The 17,029-nt window shown below is 38.4% G+C and overlaps 2 protein-coding genes across 5 annotated transcripts in view; one reads left to right on the top strand and one right to left on the bottom strand.

Moving 5' to 3' along the window:
* Positions 1 to 2,034, top strand: part of GLIPR1 (GLI pathogenesis related 1) — a 67,765-nt gene extending 65,731 nt beyond the window's left edge. For 3 of the 4 annotated variants that reach the window (XM_044941931.2, XM_025284436.3, XM_025284437.3), the window contains one exon: positions 1,720 to 2,034. In XM_044941931.2, coding sequence (XP_044797866.2) covers positions 1,720 to 2,000 — 281 coding nt within the window. In that variant the 3' untranslated portion in view covers positions 2,001 to 2,034. The remainder of the gene's footprint in view (positions 1 to 1,719) is intronic. The other variant, XM_044941930.1, reaches the window with a different exon arrangement.
* Positions 1,420 to 15,943, bottom strand: KRR1 (KRR1 small subunit processome component homolog). The gene is made up of 10 exons (XM_006048659.4): positions 15,793 to 15,943; positions 12,720 to 12,892; positions 11,013 to 11,147; positions 10,704 to 10,829; positions 10,533 to 10,616; positions 9,343 to 9,399; positions 8,038 to 8,208; positions 4,857 to 4,934; positions 4,668 to 4,767; positions 1,420 to 2,981 (listed from the first exon to the last, which is right to left on the bottom strand). Exons 1-10 carry the CDS (start codon positions 15,875 to 15,877, stop codon positions 2,842 to 2,844), a joined length of 1,149 nt encoding a protein of 382 aa, XP_006048721.1. The 5' UTR covers positions 15,878 to 15,943; the 3' UTR covers positions 1,420 to 2,841.
* Between the last annotated feature and the right edge of the window lie 1,086 nt (positions 15,944 to 17,029).

Below are 17,029 nucleotides of genomic sequence, written 5' to 3'. Positions count from 1 at the left end.
TGAATTCCAAACAGACAGAAGTTATGCCTACCTAATTCACCTTTGTAACCAACCAAAGTGCCTAGTCTGGCTGACCAATTACCACTAATTTGACTGCATTTTAAAAAAAAAATCATTATATTTTGAAAGGCATGCTGTGATTCATGGGGTTGCAGAGTCGGACACGACTGAGCAATATTTTTTAAAATCTAGACAATTAGTAACAACAGCACCAGAACAATAACAAGAAGAAAACTTGTGGACTTTTAGCTTTTGATCTTGGAGATCTAGCTTGAAATGGTCTCTAATCTTGTGGGATAAAATTCAGAAATTTAAGACTGCACTCCAACAATAATGAAAAACCCCTGGACTCTTAAGAAAGACAAAGGAAAACACAAGCTAACTTGCAGAGGGGTAAGGGTTGGAGGATAAAGGCTTTTATCTATCAGATTCCATCTCTGACAAATTATAGCAAACACTGGAGGAAAAAAAAAACCACTGTGGTCTTCCATATAACTATTCCGTAAATACCAATGGAGGCCAAAGTAGGATGGTTTTGCAAAATGCACTGGGAATACCAATGGTACACAAGCTGTTCTGAGCTAGTGCCCGTTGTGGATGGTATCTGTTCCACTACTCAAAAGTTGGATGTTTAACATTTTAAAAATATATATATATGTAAGAAAAAATATAACTAGCACATCACACCTTGATTTCATGGAAGTAAGTGCCAAGAAAAGTTAAAGCAGCTGAAGCTTCGATGGCAGGTCACCACAGACAACGCCCAGTCACAGGTATGATGGCCAGAGATGCTCACAAGCAGGCAGAGATCAGCTCCTTTATGGATTCCACCACAGGGGTCCAGGATCGGCTCCTTTATGGATTCCACCACCGGGGTCCAGGATCGGCTCCTTTGTGGATTCCACCACAGGGGTCCAGGACCAGCTCCTTCGTGGATTCCACCACAGGGGTCCAGGACCGGCTCCTTCGTGGATTCCACCACAGGGGTCCAGGACCGGCTCCTTCGTGGATTCCACCACAGGGGTCCAGGACCGGCTCCTTCGTGGATTCCACCACAGGGGTCCAGGATCGGCTCCTTCGTGGATTCCACCACAGGGGTCCAGGATCGGCTCCTTTATGGATTCCACCACAGGGGTCCAGCAGCAGCTGGCCTGGAACCAGTGTAGAAAAGGTGTTTAACCATTTATAAAAAGTATAAGAAGGCTATGGCAGATGTGGATTTTTTTCCTCATAACTACTTGGAATGTCAAGTAGTTATGACCTTTGATAGCCAAATGCCCTATTAATGCCCTATTAATAAGTTAATGACAGACTAGAACAGATCAGAGGACACTCTTTACTACTGACTGATTATAGGATGATTCTTCTCAGGGAGAAACTTATTTTCAGGAAAATATTTTAACAAACTGACCACACTGATTACTACTAATACTTATTTTTACTTGCAATGTCTTATTTTTATTACATTTATTTTATCTTATGTAAAATGACTTTCCATTTACAGTAGTGGTATATAAAGTTTTATATAAACAAGATGATTTTAAAATATCAAGTTATTACAGTAAGTACAAAAAAATCTTGAATAATTAACCTTTGAAAATCACTGCAGTAAAGCCAAAGCAACAGTCATTGGTTATAATTAAAAGACTTGGCTCTTAAAAAGAAAAGCCTCACCATTACCTATTCTTTTAATTTTTGTTTTTTCTTCTGATTTTACAGTTAACCCGCAACGAGACAAAGTGACACGTATGTATATAAACCTTAAATTGTTTAAGATCTATGTGAGCTGTGTTACTGCATTATGGGGAACAACATTAATGAGAGTATTTCATGTCTGTTTCACAGGTTACTACTCTACTGTGTTTCCAGACTGGCCGATATTTCCACGTGACAGATACACATCTCTTTTTCTCATAATTCTTTCACCAATCCTAATACTGAGTGTTATAATTATCATTTGGGCCAAGGGCAAATACCCTCATTTATTTACTTTGAAATAATACAATCCAGGGAGGAAAAAAATCCTCATTCAAACACGGTGTTTTGTTTTTGTTTTAGTAACAACTGAGTGTATTTCTGATTTGCAGCAAACCCTTACTCAAAAGAAGAAATAGTTCATCGTCCTAGAATTATAGGATAGACTCATCTTTACGTTCCACTTTTTAAGAAGCAGCACTGTTTCCAAGCTGCCACAGCTGTGACTTGCAGTGAGTAAGCTCTATCCCCCGTACGCCTCAGCTTCTAAATATGTAAAGTGAGAGAGCTAGATTTAGGTGAGTCTGAGAAACTGCACCGGCCCTCACGAGTAAAAACACTCCAATATAACCTGGTGCATGCTGCTCCAACTCTACATATCTGGTTTTCCACTTTCTCTTGGAATTTGATATGGTTTACTACTTCCTCAGACTCAGATTGGAATAGTAGTTAAGGGAATTAATTTAAAAGGCCTTGCTCTTTTGGATTATGAATTAATTTTGGAACAAAATGTAAATGAGATTACATTAGAGCACTTCCTCAAAACCAAATGCTGGGACATGATTATATTTAAAGTCTAAACAACCTTAAAAATTACCCCTAAAATCATGCTTAGGTAAAACCTGCCTGGAATAGATTAGATACAATGCATATAAACACATATATACCACTCTCTAGTATAAAATTTTTCAAAAAACATATGGATGATACAATAATTCATAAAGAACAGTTGTTTATATTAACACTGTAATAAAGCACAAACTCAGAAAAAGTGATCAGGATAAGGCAACTAATGTTGCCAACTACAGTATTTCAAAATCCTTTACAAAAGGAGATAGCTTAATAAATTTTAGTTCAGAGTTTGTGTTACTTTTTCTTCTTTTTCTTTTCATCTGCTTCCATTTTAAGCTTAACTTCTTCAGCTGTAAGAGCTCCCAGTTTCTTATTCTTTGCTTTCTTAACCTTTTCCTTGAGGGCAGCCACATCAATTTTAGTTTCAGTAGAAGCTAAATAAATTAAAAAAACAATACATGTAATTCTTTACATTTTACCAAATAAAACAAAGATTGCATAAATATGAATAATTTTAGAGTACTATTGTAATTGAAAGGTCATGTTATAAAATACAAAATACCTGCTAAAAGGAAAGTTAGAAATTTCCTCAAACTAGGAGAAAACAAAGTACTTAAACAGACTAGTAAGAATACACATGAAAATGACATTATACTTTAACTATCTGAACCAATTACTGGATTCAACTATGTTGAAATTACATTTTTCAACATAAAATGTTGAAATTTTAAATTGTTTGAAATTATTATTTATATTTGTTTCCATATTCTGGAACTTTACAGTACTCTTTAAAAAACTTAGTTTTCCAAATATTAGTTCAATTAATGATTAATACTATTTCATTTAACAAGATTTTGGTAGTAAAGACAATAATCTGAGAGTATCTGGAGGTCCTAACAGAACCAAACCATGTAGCTAACACCAAAAGTTTGAACAAAATAGAGGAAAGCAGCCGCAAAAAATGGCAAATTTTCTTATCATTTAAAGAACAGTATTCAGGACATAAAGAACCACAAGATAAAATGCCATCATACAAACACCCCAGCAACTTGAGAGCAGACTTCAAGTCTCCACTACAATGGAACAGCTACACTTTACCCAGTACTAAACTGAGGTTAAACTACTATTTGAACACCTTGAGAGTACAAAACTGACCGACTCTACAGACTAAAAATTATGATGCTTATGATATTTTTAACTTTTATATAACCAATGATCTAAGAAGTAGAATACAGTATTTTTTAAGTTATTAACACTGATATATATTAAGAAAATAGTAACATTACACCCGGCTTAGACCAATAGGTGATGTACAATACTGGAACTTTATAATACTGGCGACCTCCCTCCCCTCATTACGCCACTGACCACTTCGGAGAGTTACTTTACAGAAGAGTACAAGGATTACTAGTGGAAAAGAAAATGTAGAAGAGAAGGTAGGTCAAAACAAGGCCAGGAATAATGTTTTCTCTGAGTGTCTTTTTAATAGCCTCTGAGTAAGAAAGATATTCCTGCTATTCTGCTGGTGTTTTAGCCCAAGGTCATGAGAAATCCATGTTAACAATACAAGCATCAAGTTCTAAGTCACAGATTATACAAGTAAAGAAAGTATAAATTTGATAAGCTCTTAAGGGGCATGACAGCAGACCTCAGGGATCTTCCCGCTCTATTTCTATAGAGGATTCACTGCTCTGGTTTCTATCTTTCAAAACAAAGAGTCCTTCATTAGCACAGCAGAGATCAGGAAGCGACTGTCAATCTAGGATACTCTCAAATAGGCACTGAAAGTGAAAGTGAAGTCGCTCAGTTGTGTCCGACTCTTTGCGACCCTGTGGACTGTAGCCTACCAGGCTCCTCTCTCCATGGGAATCCCCAGGCAAGAATACTGGAGTGGGTTGCCATTTCCTTCTCCAGGGGATCTTCCCGACGAGCTGGTACTAAATTATGGGTTATCTCAGTCACCTCGTCCCAAGGACTTGTGAGTAATGAAATGCTGAGAGAATTGATGAAAGATGTGGTTATTTCTTAACATGAACTCAGAGATTCAACAAATTCACTATGGGTTTACTTTTCCTCTAACAGACTTCAACATCATAACAAGACTTAGAAAACAGCATTACCTTCCTTAGGTTTCTTTAGGTGAACTGGTTTTTCTTTAGGTGGAATAAAAGCTTTGTTTCTTTCCTCTTGTCTCTTACTAAGAGCTTCTGCTTGTTTAGCCTACATGATTAACAAAGTTTTCAGTTAAGTAAGAATCCAAAGTATCCATGCACTTTGCAATTAATGTTGCAAGCTAGACACAGTCTTACCTTTATTGCTTCCATTTTCTGTCTCTTCTTTTGACTTGCCTTCAAAAAGTATTCACCACTAGCCAATTCTTTATCAATCTGTTGAAATGAGCATTTACAATTACTTCAGAAATCATGTAGATGGGAAGTCAATTCCTAAGAAATTCACAATGACCCTGAGGTAAAGACAGTAGGGTCGAAACTCTTATGTAAGGTAGCGGCCTAAAAAGAAGGAAATGTACTCTAAGCTGACAAGAATATACATACACAAAAGCTCGCAGGTAGGAAAGTAGGTGATGTGTCCGTGGAATACTCGACAGACTGCTTTAGGGGAGGTGGAAGGTCAGTGACTCAGGAAAGTGAGGTAAGATACTTGGGAAGAGTTTGGGACATGAAGAAACATGAATAAGGGAGGTGGGATGTGATTTAGAAATGACTGAAGCTTCCTGAGAAGAGTGAAGAGAGCAAAGTAACACTTTATAAAAGGAACAGAAAAAAGGAGATAAAACCCTGTTGTTGTTGTTGTTTTTTTTAAGTTTCATTTGGTTCATCATACAAAATGAAAAGCAAGAATTGTCAGGATGTAGCGACTTCACTTTCCCTTTTCATTCTCATGCATTGGAGAAGGAAATGGCAACCCACTCCAGTATTCTTGCCTGGAGAATCCCAGGGACGGGGGAGCCTGGTGGGCTGCCGTCTATGGGGTCGCACAGAGTTGGACACGACTGAAGCGACTCAGCAGCATCAGCAGCGACTAAATACTAATTAGAGCAAGTAACAAACTCATTCATTAAATAGTTAACATACAACTGATCTATCCAAGGCAACGCTCTAAACTATTACTACGCTCTCTACAATGACTAACTCTGCCATTTATTTGCTATGTTCAGCTGCTCAGTCGCGTCTGACTCTTTGCAACCCCATGGACTGCAGCACGCCACTCTTCCCTGTCCATCACCAATTCCCGAAGCATGCTCAAACTCATATCCATCAAGTCGGTGATACCATCCCACCATCTCATCCTCTGTCGTCCCCTTCTCCTCCTGCCTCCAGTCTCTCCCAAACAATTCTCAAATTCTCATAGACAATTGAGACAGGTATGATCATCATCCTCATTTTATGTCCGAAGAAACTGGGGGTACAGATGTGTTCAATTATGCTAATTAACATAACCCTAGACATGCAGATGACACCACGCTTATGGGAGAAAGCGAAGAGGAACTGAAGAGCCTCTTGATGAAAGTGAGAGAGAAGTGAAAAATCTGGCTTAAAACTCAACATTCATAAAACTAAGATCATGGCATTCAGTCCCATAACTTCATGGCACATAAATGGGGAAACAGTGACAGACTTGATTTTCTTGGGCTCCAAAATCACTGCAGATGGTGACTGCAGCCATAAAATTAAAAGACGCTTACTCCTTGGGGAAAAAAGCTATGACAAACCTAGACAGCATGTTAAAAAGCAGAAACATTACTTTGTCAACAAAGGTCTGTCTAGTCAAAGCTATGGTTTTTCCAGTAGTCATACATGGATGTGAGAGGTGGACCATAAAGAAAGCTGAGCGCCGAAGAATTGATGCTTTTGAACTGTGGTGTTGGAGAAGACTCTTGAGAGTCCCTTGGACTGCTAGGAGATCCAACCAGTGCATCCTAAAGGAGATCAGTCTTGAATATTCACTGGAAGGACTGATGCTGAAACTGAAGCTCCAATCCTTTGGCCACCTGATGCAAAGCACTGACTCATTGGAAAAGACCCTGATGCTGGGAAAGATTGAAGGCAGGAGGAGAAGGGGATGACAGAGGATGAGATGGTGGGATGGTATCACCGACTCGATGGATATGAGTTTGAGCATGCTTCGGGAATTGGTGATGGACAGGGAAGAGTGGTGTGCTGCAGTCCATGGGGTCGCAGAGAGTCAGACGAGAGTGAGCAACTGAACATAGCAAATAAGTGGCAGAGTTAAGTCAATCGAGACACTGCTGATTCAAGAAGCTTACAGTCAGAGAAGAGGAAGACAAGACAACTAGTGAGTACAGGACAGGGCTACATGGAATACAACAGGTGTTACAGAAGCGTGCTTTAGTACGTGAGTCACTCACTACTTTTCCCCAACTAACACTTTCTTTCTGGCTTCACTTTATTTTCCAATGTAGAGCTCAAGATCCAACACTTACACATTTTTTTTTTTTTACAATGATGATCATCATTCCTTTTTTACCTCTGACCTTTCATCAAACCTTCCCTGAAAAACTGCAAACACAGGGCTGTGGGGAAGACAAGATAGTATAAAGAAAAAAAGGGTTAAAGGAAAAACTTCAACATACACCCAAGGGAGGGAATAATCAAGAAAGATCCCCCAGCAGACAGGTGAAGAAAGAACTCAAAGAACAAGCAAAGAATGGACTGATGCAGATGGGAAAAAAAATTGTGAGCTAAGAGCAAGCTGAAAGAGTTCTTGCCTGGTAATCTCAAATATTTGAGGGAAAAAAAGGCAACATCATCTACGGGGAGTGGAAGAGTGGCAAAAGAATTAAGAGGACACAAAGCAGCCAGAGAATACTGCTGAAGACCATCTGAGGCTGGACATGTGAGTTTTTAAGGGATATAATCCAAAGATCTGACTTTCTTCAGTTATGTTTAGTAGCCACACTATGGGAAAAGAAGTCAAGTTTTAGGACTGACACAAGTTTCAGGGCTGTTCTGTCAGACAAGTGTGACAGAAAAAGGGAACAGCGACAGGCAAGAGAGAAAAGAAATTATGCCAGAAGAGAGTAAACAGAATGAGAGGCATTCATATCTTAAAAAAAAAAAAAGGCAGATATTAGAAGTTAAGATTTCAAATCCAGAGCAAAATATATAGTACATGACACATGAATGAGGCCAAAGCAGAACTGAAAGCACTGTGGGCTGTGTCACTGACACTTTTTAACCGTGGAACATTCACAGTGGCTACAGGTACAGACACACAACCAACATCAACCACCTTGATGTCACTTTACTCTCACAACATGAAGCTTCCACTCCCCACCTCCATATAGTTAGTTCAAAATAAGTGTATTTACACTTACCTTCAGATTCTTGCATCTCTACACACCCAAACACCCACAGAAATTCCACCTAAAATACCCTTAAAGTTTCTGACAAAATAGATTAAAATGGTTTCCCTCTCATGTAACAAAATTCCACATTTAATACTGACCTGACTTTCTGGCTGTGGTGGTGGGAATGGTGTGTACTCTTTCTTAACAGTTTTCTTCTTTGGTTCCTTGCGTTTATTCACATTTTTGTGCTTGAACTGTGGCAAAAACCTTTCCCAACTTTGTGATCTTAACTCAGAGTCCTTCGCCAGCTCTCGTTTAATCATTAAGGTCTTGGGTCATGGTGATATAACGAACAAAGTAAACACTTTTAATTTTAGAAGTGACATGTTTCTCTACCTAAGACATTATAAACAATGTTCCTATAAATAATAAAATTAAAAGGAACAACTCTTAGCCACTTCAGTAGATTAAATCAATTCTGTAAAGAAAAAGCATATAATCTCAAATATGCATAACTAACCAAGCATCAGAAAACCATTAGAAATTTAGATTAAGAAACAGAATCATTAAAATAGAGATGAAAATAAGACTAAGTTTTTCATTAAAACCCTTGAAATTCAACTTCATTATACAGAGAGAGTGCTTAATTAGTGAAGTTTCCTACAAGCAGGAAGCTTTCAGTAGCACATGAAATACCATTATCATAGAGAAAGAAAACACTAAAGTTTCTCATGATCAATGAAACCAGTGTTTTCACACTTCCCCCAACTCCACCTGAATTTTATCAACACTGAAATATCACAGGATGCAAAGTATGCATCAGATGCAAGACATGCTCTCTTTAATGTCCCAGTGAAACTCAAAATCATTTTCTTCACCCCAATCTAAGAGTGACTTTTCAAATTCATCAAGTTCAAGGACTGTTTAACAAATACCCATCATAAAACATCATATACCATGGTTATGCCTCCAAGAACAATCACTGAATGTTATGCATACAGGGATATAACATCTCTCTCTCAATGGGCCTATAATTTGAGTGTTAAATTCCAAAACAAGTTTTAATGCAATCTGAATTATTCCAGACTTACAGAAAATGGCAGAATTCTAAAAGATCACACTTTTAAATACAGTCTGTGGGCTCATTAGCCTAAGAAAACTGAACTGGTACCCTCTACAACAAATTCCATGAAGCATATTTTATTTGTATCAGAACTGAATCACTACATTACAGAACCCCCTTCAACAGCTTTCTTTCACACTAACTCCTCAGAAACCTAAGCTTTCAAAGAAGGAACTATAGGACTGGGATAGTGTTGAGTGGGCTGAACTCTACCCAAATAGTTCTGCCTTATCTGTTTTGTATATTAGACTTTCATAAAAGATTTATTTTTAAGAAGAGTTTCTGTAGCTAAAAACATTTTGATAACCACTGTTATGCTAATGAACAAGTGAACACTCACTTTAATATTGTAAATTGGATGAATATTCTTCATAGTGTCCAGGACTACTTTTCGAACCTGAAATTTGCAAAGAAAAATGAATCAGTTATTTATAATGGAGATTTTAGTGAACTAGGTAGAAGAGGATTAATAAATTGCAAAATAACCTATGAACCAGGCAATGGCTACCAAATTAAATATAGTAGTCCCTTCAACTGTTCTGAGTGGCTTCTGGATCTTTCATAATAGTTAACTTCACTTGGATACAATGACGTCTCTCAATTTTTACTGCTAAAAAGTGATACACAGAATTAACACAACAGTCTGGAGCTGTGTAATTTGGGAAAGAGAGATGGATTTAGAGTTAGAAAATATGTGAGCAAATGCTGGGACTTCATAGGGGAAAGTCACTTAATTTTCCTCCTGACTTCAGCTTTTGAATTCTGTAATACATTTGAAATAAAACCACCTTAAGGATCTGTTGTAAGAATTAAATAATATACTTAGACTCTACAAAACTATGAAATACTCAAAACACCTAAGTTGTTATTGTGCCATAACAACTTATGAGATATTGAGTTATCTTCTAAGATTGAGTTATCTCATGATAACTTACGAGAAATAGGTCCACAAGTATTATTAAAGGCCCTGAAAAGGAAGTAAGAGCTCACAGCCAGATACACACGACAAAAGCCTCAAAAGGAGCTTACAGAAACAGTATGTGCTCTGCAGATTTTCTCATAACATGTGACAAACTAACATTCATGAAACATTAAATTAACATATTAAAACTCAAAGAAAATACATGTTAAAGCAAGTTTTCTGACCCTGACCTCTACTGGCTGTATCTGTTACTGCAAAGAACAAGATGTGCTCAATTCTCCAATCATTTAAACCCATGTGTTTTCTAATGTTTGCTACAGACTGAGATCTTAAAATACCCACTTAAAACCTGTAGTAGGGGAAGTAATGATGAACAGACCGTCTAATTCAGAAATGAATCTCTCTGTAGTTACCAAAAGTTGGCCATGGTATGTTAAGGTTCAGGAGCGGCTATTCCCTCAAATTACATGAAGAATTTACTAATGAAAATCAAACAAAGCACAATTTTTAAAATTATGAAACAATACATTATGCAATGAGCTATTATAGTATACCCATATTCTTTCATTTATTCTCTGCTAAAACTAATTTAAGAGCGTAAACCTCACCTCTTTCAAGCCACTAAAAGGCCCAATGGCTGAAACCGTGTTTCCCTGAACCATAATGTAACAGTTTGTCAAGAGTTCCAACGCCTGTATCAAAAGAGCACAAAGCTGAATTTCAGTACACCGAAAAACTAACAAGAGAGGAAGACATACTTTTTCACTAATAAAAAGTACCTTCAAGGTAGATCCTTTGGGACCAATAAGCCGTTGTCTTCTTTTTACAAATCTTTCTTTATTTCTTACTAAAGAACCTATTTTAATGATGTCACATGCAACATCATCCTGAAGAATTCGTATTGCCTTTTGGGAAAATAAAGAAAATAGCTCATCAACATTCTTTACTAGTACAAATGTTTTCCGAGCCAAGAGATTTAAGCACAAAAATGAAAACGTTTTAGGGGGGAGGGTGGTGGCGGCAGTAATATATGTTGTCTCTAATGTTGATGCAAATAAAGCAAAGTCTAAATTTAATTCTAAATTTACCTGTTCAAATGAAACACTCCTTGCTAACAGTTTGATTAGGTCTCTGGCCCTAATGATGATATATGGATCAAATGTCTTCTTGGTGGTGCAGACAGTCATGCTGCCCTCAATCAGGTCCAGGGTGGCATTAACATGCTACAAAAAGAGCGAACAGCAGTTATCTGAGAATGAATTCCATTTGAGATGATTACAGAGCCTATCCTAGCTTAACTATTAATTTCTGTGCCATTAAGATATCTCAAAATCCTTTAACTCTCTGCTTGAAGAAGCTGGAAAGTTAATGTAAATAAGGACTACTTGATTACGTTTACATTTCAAAGAGTATAAGAAACTCAGGTAATTAAAAACATTTACAGTTGGCTTTAGGATAATTTACACTTTTTGGAATAAATATTACCTCCAGTCTAAAAAAACACATTAATCAAAATGAGGTCATATTTAAGACTTAAGATAAAAATGTAAAGCTTATAATTTCCCTACCCTGGCTAGATGTTGCTCTAATCTAAAATCTTCTCCCTAGAGTGAAAATAGACTTTCCCTTTCAACTCTCCCTTGGTAGCCCAGCGGTGAAGAATCTGCCCGTCAATACAGGACATGCAAGAGACACAGGTTCCATCTCTGGGGTGGGAAGATCCCCAGGAGAAGGAAATGGCAACTCACTCCAGTATTCTTGCCTGGGAAATCTCATGGACAGAGAAGCCTGGCAGGCTGCAGTCCATGGACACAACGGAGCAACTAAACAACAACAACATTAGCTAAATACAAAGTAAAAACAAACTGTCATAGGTTTAAAAATAAAAGCAATAACTTGAGAATCTATGCATTAACTTTCAAAAGAACCAGACTTTAACAAAGCAAAAAAAATGCTGTTTTCTAACATGTGAGCATGACCTCAAGAATATTTCAATACAGTGAATGATGAACAACTAAACATAAGGTTAAGTGTCTGTCAGTTTACACACACATACACACACACACACACAGAAACAAATTGGGTCTAATCCCAGATGTAGACAGCTGTAAAATACGGCCTGGTTTGCTAACCACCCTCTTGCCTAGTGGGCACAAATGACCCTAGACCAGTCCCACAGCTGAGAAATAGATTTTCTATCACAACCTAGTGTGTACACAAACACAAAGAGACAAACCAAAAGCTTCATAAAATGATACTTATCCTTACCACATGTGATATATTTTTTTCCTAAGGCTCACTATGGCCATTAAATTGACTTCCTGATTCTCTAAGGGGTCTCAATCCAGTTTGAAAAATCAAATACACTGCTCTAGGAGCATGGCAGGAGCAACAAACAGGAAAGCTGGTCACATCCATCATCTTTCATTTACAATAAGATGTTAAACAATGCCAGGAGCATGCCTCAGCTCAAACCATACAGGTGGATGGCAACCATCACAGCAGAGAGTAGACATTCTGAAATCTGGAGTTTCCAAGTGAGTTTCAGACACCCCTACAAATTTAAATCCCCTGAAAATGTAAAAGCATGTGAATTTTCCCAAGTAATCTTTTATTCACAAAACTAAGAACAAATGAACAGTAAGGATAATGCTTACCTACTCTGTTTAAAATACCAAATGAATCAAATTAAATGCTATGCTAGCACCTTTACATAGAAATCCATCATCACACACTCACTTACTCAAAAGATATAAGCAATAACAATCTCAGAGAAATACATAAAACATGCATACATGTTCATTCAAGGCTTTCTGTACCAATGGCCAGCACTCTTTCAAGTAAGCCTCTCTGTATTTCGGAAACAAAGTTGCAAAACTGCTCTCCTCCAGAAGTCCTCTGGGATTGTCCTCTTTGGAGAAAGCTGGCTCCTTCCAACCATCTGGAACAGTGAGGAGTTCAGATTCATCTACAGAGGAGGAAAAATCTACACATCAGATTTAACTTCTTTTGAAGATTTTTGAACACTTGTACGCATACATGCACAAGTGTCCCAATACTCTCATGCGTTTCCTTCTTCCCTGCTTTTTAAATTATTCAATAGTCCAAGAACATGCCTCTGTCATTATCAACATACTGTATTAGAATTATCTGCAGTGTGTGTTCCAGTTGCATAATAGACAAAGCTCCTTGAGGGCAGGAACTCTACTCCTTGGGTCCACAGTTACTGGCATACAGTGGATTCTCACAAACTTCTACCGCACTACCCTATTTTAGAGTTGAGTTTCCAAATACTATTTGGTTTACACTACTATTTTAAATAAAGTAACATTTCAGACTCAACTGAAGTGGAGCCTATGTGTATATATATTTGTATGTGTGTATACATAAAATTTTCAAAAACTGATTCCAGTGTATACTTTCAGTTAATATTCACTACTACAGGGTTTTAGGTTTTCGTAAGAGCTTTCATGTGACTCATCAAAACTATGAAAGGAAGAACTGGTATTATTATTTCCACTCTAGAAAAGATATTCCATTCAAAACGTTAAGTGACTTGTGGAAGGGAATATGAAGCGGCCTCAGTCTAGGTCTCCTCTCATTAAAACAAAATGCCTCCTACGGGCCATAAATTGTCTCCTATATCCCTTATTAAAACTCCTGGTCCTGGATTTAACAACCTCTTAAATCTAACGGCTATATTTTAACTCACTGTTACTCAAAGGTCTGACCCATGGCCTGCAGCACAGGCATAAATTGGGAGTCTGTCAGAAATGCAATTCTTGTGTTCCATCCAGACCTATTAAATGTGAACCTCTGAGATGAAGCCCAGAAATCTGTCTTAATGGTGTCATGAGGAGACTCTTGTGCATACTGAAGTTTAAGAAGCAGGTGTTTACGGTCCATTGTAGCCATCCCAGTCAGATATATTTGCTTTCTGTTTCTTTTACTCACACCCACTTTGTTATTTAGGGCTCAAATCACAGAGAATTAGTCTTCATTTACCATTTACTCCTCAATATCCTGAAAAAAATCCTCAAATTCTGCAATACTGACTACTTAAAATGCGTATCTGGGCTTCCCTCCTAGCTCAGTTGGTAAAGAATATGGCTGCAACCTTGATCCCTGGCATCAGGAAGATGCCCTGGAGAAGGAAATGGCAACCCACTCCAGTATTCTTGCCTGGAGAATCCCATGGACAGAGGAGCCTGGCAGGCTACAGTCCGTGGGGATGGAAGAGTTGGACATGACTTAGTGACTAAATCACCACAAAAACCTATCTGACCAAGATTCTACCAAACAACTCGTTGGTTGCGAATTTTTAAAAGAAAAGAAAAAGAAAAAAACCTGGCGAAGGAGATAGTTTAGTTTCACAATAAAAGAACAATAAATAAACCCCAAACATGTGTAAAGACGTATAATCTCATTAGCAATCAGGATTTGAATTAAAACCACAGTATGATTTCATACTTAACAAAACAACAAATTTAAAATTCAGATAACAGCCAGTGTTAGCGCTCGTACTACTTCTGGAAGTATAAAGTGCCACAGCTTCTTTGGAAAATATTATTATTTGCACATGCTCTACCCTACACTACAAAGATTCCAATCCCATGTAATGTACATAAACAGAGAAACTCCAGAATACATTAACCAGGAGAAATGTATAAAGATGTTTATAATAACAAACAATGGGAAAAATCCAAATGTCCAGCAACATTAAAATGAAAATTTACATTAGCGTGTATTCATACAAGGGAACATCATACGGTAGCGAAAAGAATAAATTACAGCTACAACTATTGCCCTAACTGAATAACAACAAAGTTTAGCCTAAGAAGCAAGACACACAAAAAAACCTACAATCCTTTTTCATTCATGTAAAATTCAAAACCGGACAAAATTAAAACATTTTGGGCATAGGTGCTAAGGATTATGAAGAAAGGAAACAATACTCAACATGATTCAGAATGGTTACTTTAAGTCCCTAAAGTAAAAGAATGATCTGAGAGGTGCACGTAGCGGGTTTTGGAGATATGGTTGGTAATGCTCTAGTCTTAATGCTCTGACGAGCTGCTTTTCACCTGTTGGCGTTATTCTTTAAGCTGTATATGCACCGGCCTCTGCCATACCCTTAATTAAAACAACAAAACACTTTTAATCTCTAATGCCTATAGAATCGAAGTTTGAGGTTTTTAATACTTCCAGTAAGTCTGGCTGAGCAGGCCCCCAGCTATTTCTCTACCACACTGAAGATAATGGATAAAACAAGAGCGCGAGCGCAAAGCAAGAGAGCAATTAAAAAACAACGCAGTTGAAAAAGTAGGCGCTGGGTTGGCTGATAACTTCAGCAACCGGGCAAATAGGAATAACAACAAACGTTCCAAAATTTTTTCAATGGCTGACAAATTGACGCTAAGGGCACGCCGGTTACCTCCTTCCATCACTACAGCTGTCTTAGTCCTTCATTATCACTACCAGTCGTTCACTCATATGCATAACCACCACTTTCTCCCACCTCATTCCTCATTCTGCGAACAATTTCCAAACACCGCCGCGAGTTTAAGATCCTGAAGCGCCCTCCTCAATTTCTTAATCCTCATATTTTTACAGAACACGCATTCAGCAACATCTCTACTTTGGAAAGCAATAAATTAGGAACACGTGGCTGGCACCATACAGGCCGGTCAGTCCTCAAGTCTGGTCAACAACCCCCCAGATCGGCAATTACAGGTACACAAACTCACAGAAAAAGCCCAAGGCGGCGTTACACGTGCCTAGCCAGCGAAAGCAAAAAAAAAAAAAAAAAAAAAAAAACCCCAACTCAAAATCCACAAACTCCAGGCTTCGGTTTTTAGACAACCTCACCTCGGTTCTCCGACGTCGGTTTCGGGCTACGAAGCTCACTTTTCCCCGACGCTGTAGTCGGCCCATTCTGCTTAGAGGACGCCATCTTCAAGCTGCTTCCGGTACTACCGGAAGCGAAACCTCCGTAAATCCTCCCGGCTGTAATCCGTGTACTCAAATTGAGTTCCACCGAACTCAGAAGAGGAGCTCTGCGCAGTTTCTGCGCGTGCGCACGCTAGAGCCCGCGTATTTGCATAAACTTCTGCACTACTCCAGCGTAGCGAAAGGAGAGTTGGCGACTGCTTTGACCTGGCGCGGGTAACTACGGAGTTCTACTGCGTGTTGGAAATTAATAGTTTAGCACTGGCAGCAAGTCGGAGAAGGTTTTTATCCTTCGTTTTCTCATGCAGTCAGGGTCTAACGCGAAAAGCAAGACTCCAAGCTTTAGCTAGAGCTTGAATCTCAGTGCTATCACTCCTTCACTCATTCGAGTGAAATATTTATATGACTGTCCAATATGTGTTAGGCGTTGGGAGGTGGTACAGATATGAGAATATATGAGCCTTGACAGCAAGAAGTGACAGTAATAGATACCATTTATTGTGAGACTATTTTGTCGGAGGGTATTTATTTAACATTATTTCTAATCCTTGAAACAAAGACGAAGCTCTTTAAGATTGATTTTTTTTTTTTTGAACAGTATTAATAAGTTTTCAAAGTCCTTGTTTCTGACGGTTACTGTCTAGGGTCCTGGCATTTCTAAGCAGAGATATAGTAATTAAGCGACAATTCTGAAGTTTTTCACCTAGCCTGTTCAGTCTGCTAAGTCCAACTCTTTGTGACCCCATGGACTGTAGCCCGGCAGGCTTCTCTGTGCAAGGGATTTTCCAGGCAAGAATACTGGAATGGGTTACCCGTTTCCTTCTCCAAGAGATCTTCTGGAACCACGGATCCAATGGCAGGGGCTGGGGGGCGTGGGGGTTGACGGGGCAGGGGTTGGAGGGGGGCGGTGGGGAGGGGAGGACTCCTGCATTAGTAGGCGGATTCTCTACTGCTGAGAGGCTGGGAAAATGACTAACTCCTACCTATCCCAACAGTATACGTGGCTGATGTCACGATGTCCTTACTATGACTCTATACTGTGAGGAACCTAAAAGTTCTTACACACGACAAAGATGATACTTCGTTGGTTAAATTGTCTTATTGCTATCCATTTTAAAATTTTTCTGCAGCACAGATAGAGAAAGCATTTGACAGG

Source organism: Bubalus bubalis, chromosome 4 (genome assembly GCF_019923935.1).
Source record: "Bubalus bubalis isolate 160015118507 breed Murrah chromosome 4, NDDB_SH_1, whole genome shotgun sequence".
Lineage (NCBI taxonomy): Eukaryota > Metazoa > Chordata > Mammalia > Artiodactyla > Bovidae > Bubalus > Bubalus bubalis.
This window is presented reverse-complemented; position numbering and strand designations above follow the sequence as displayed.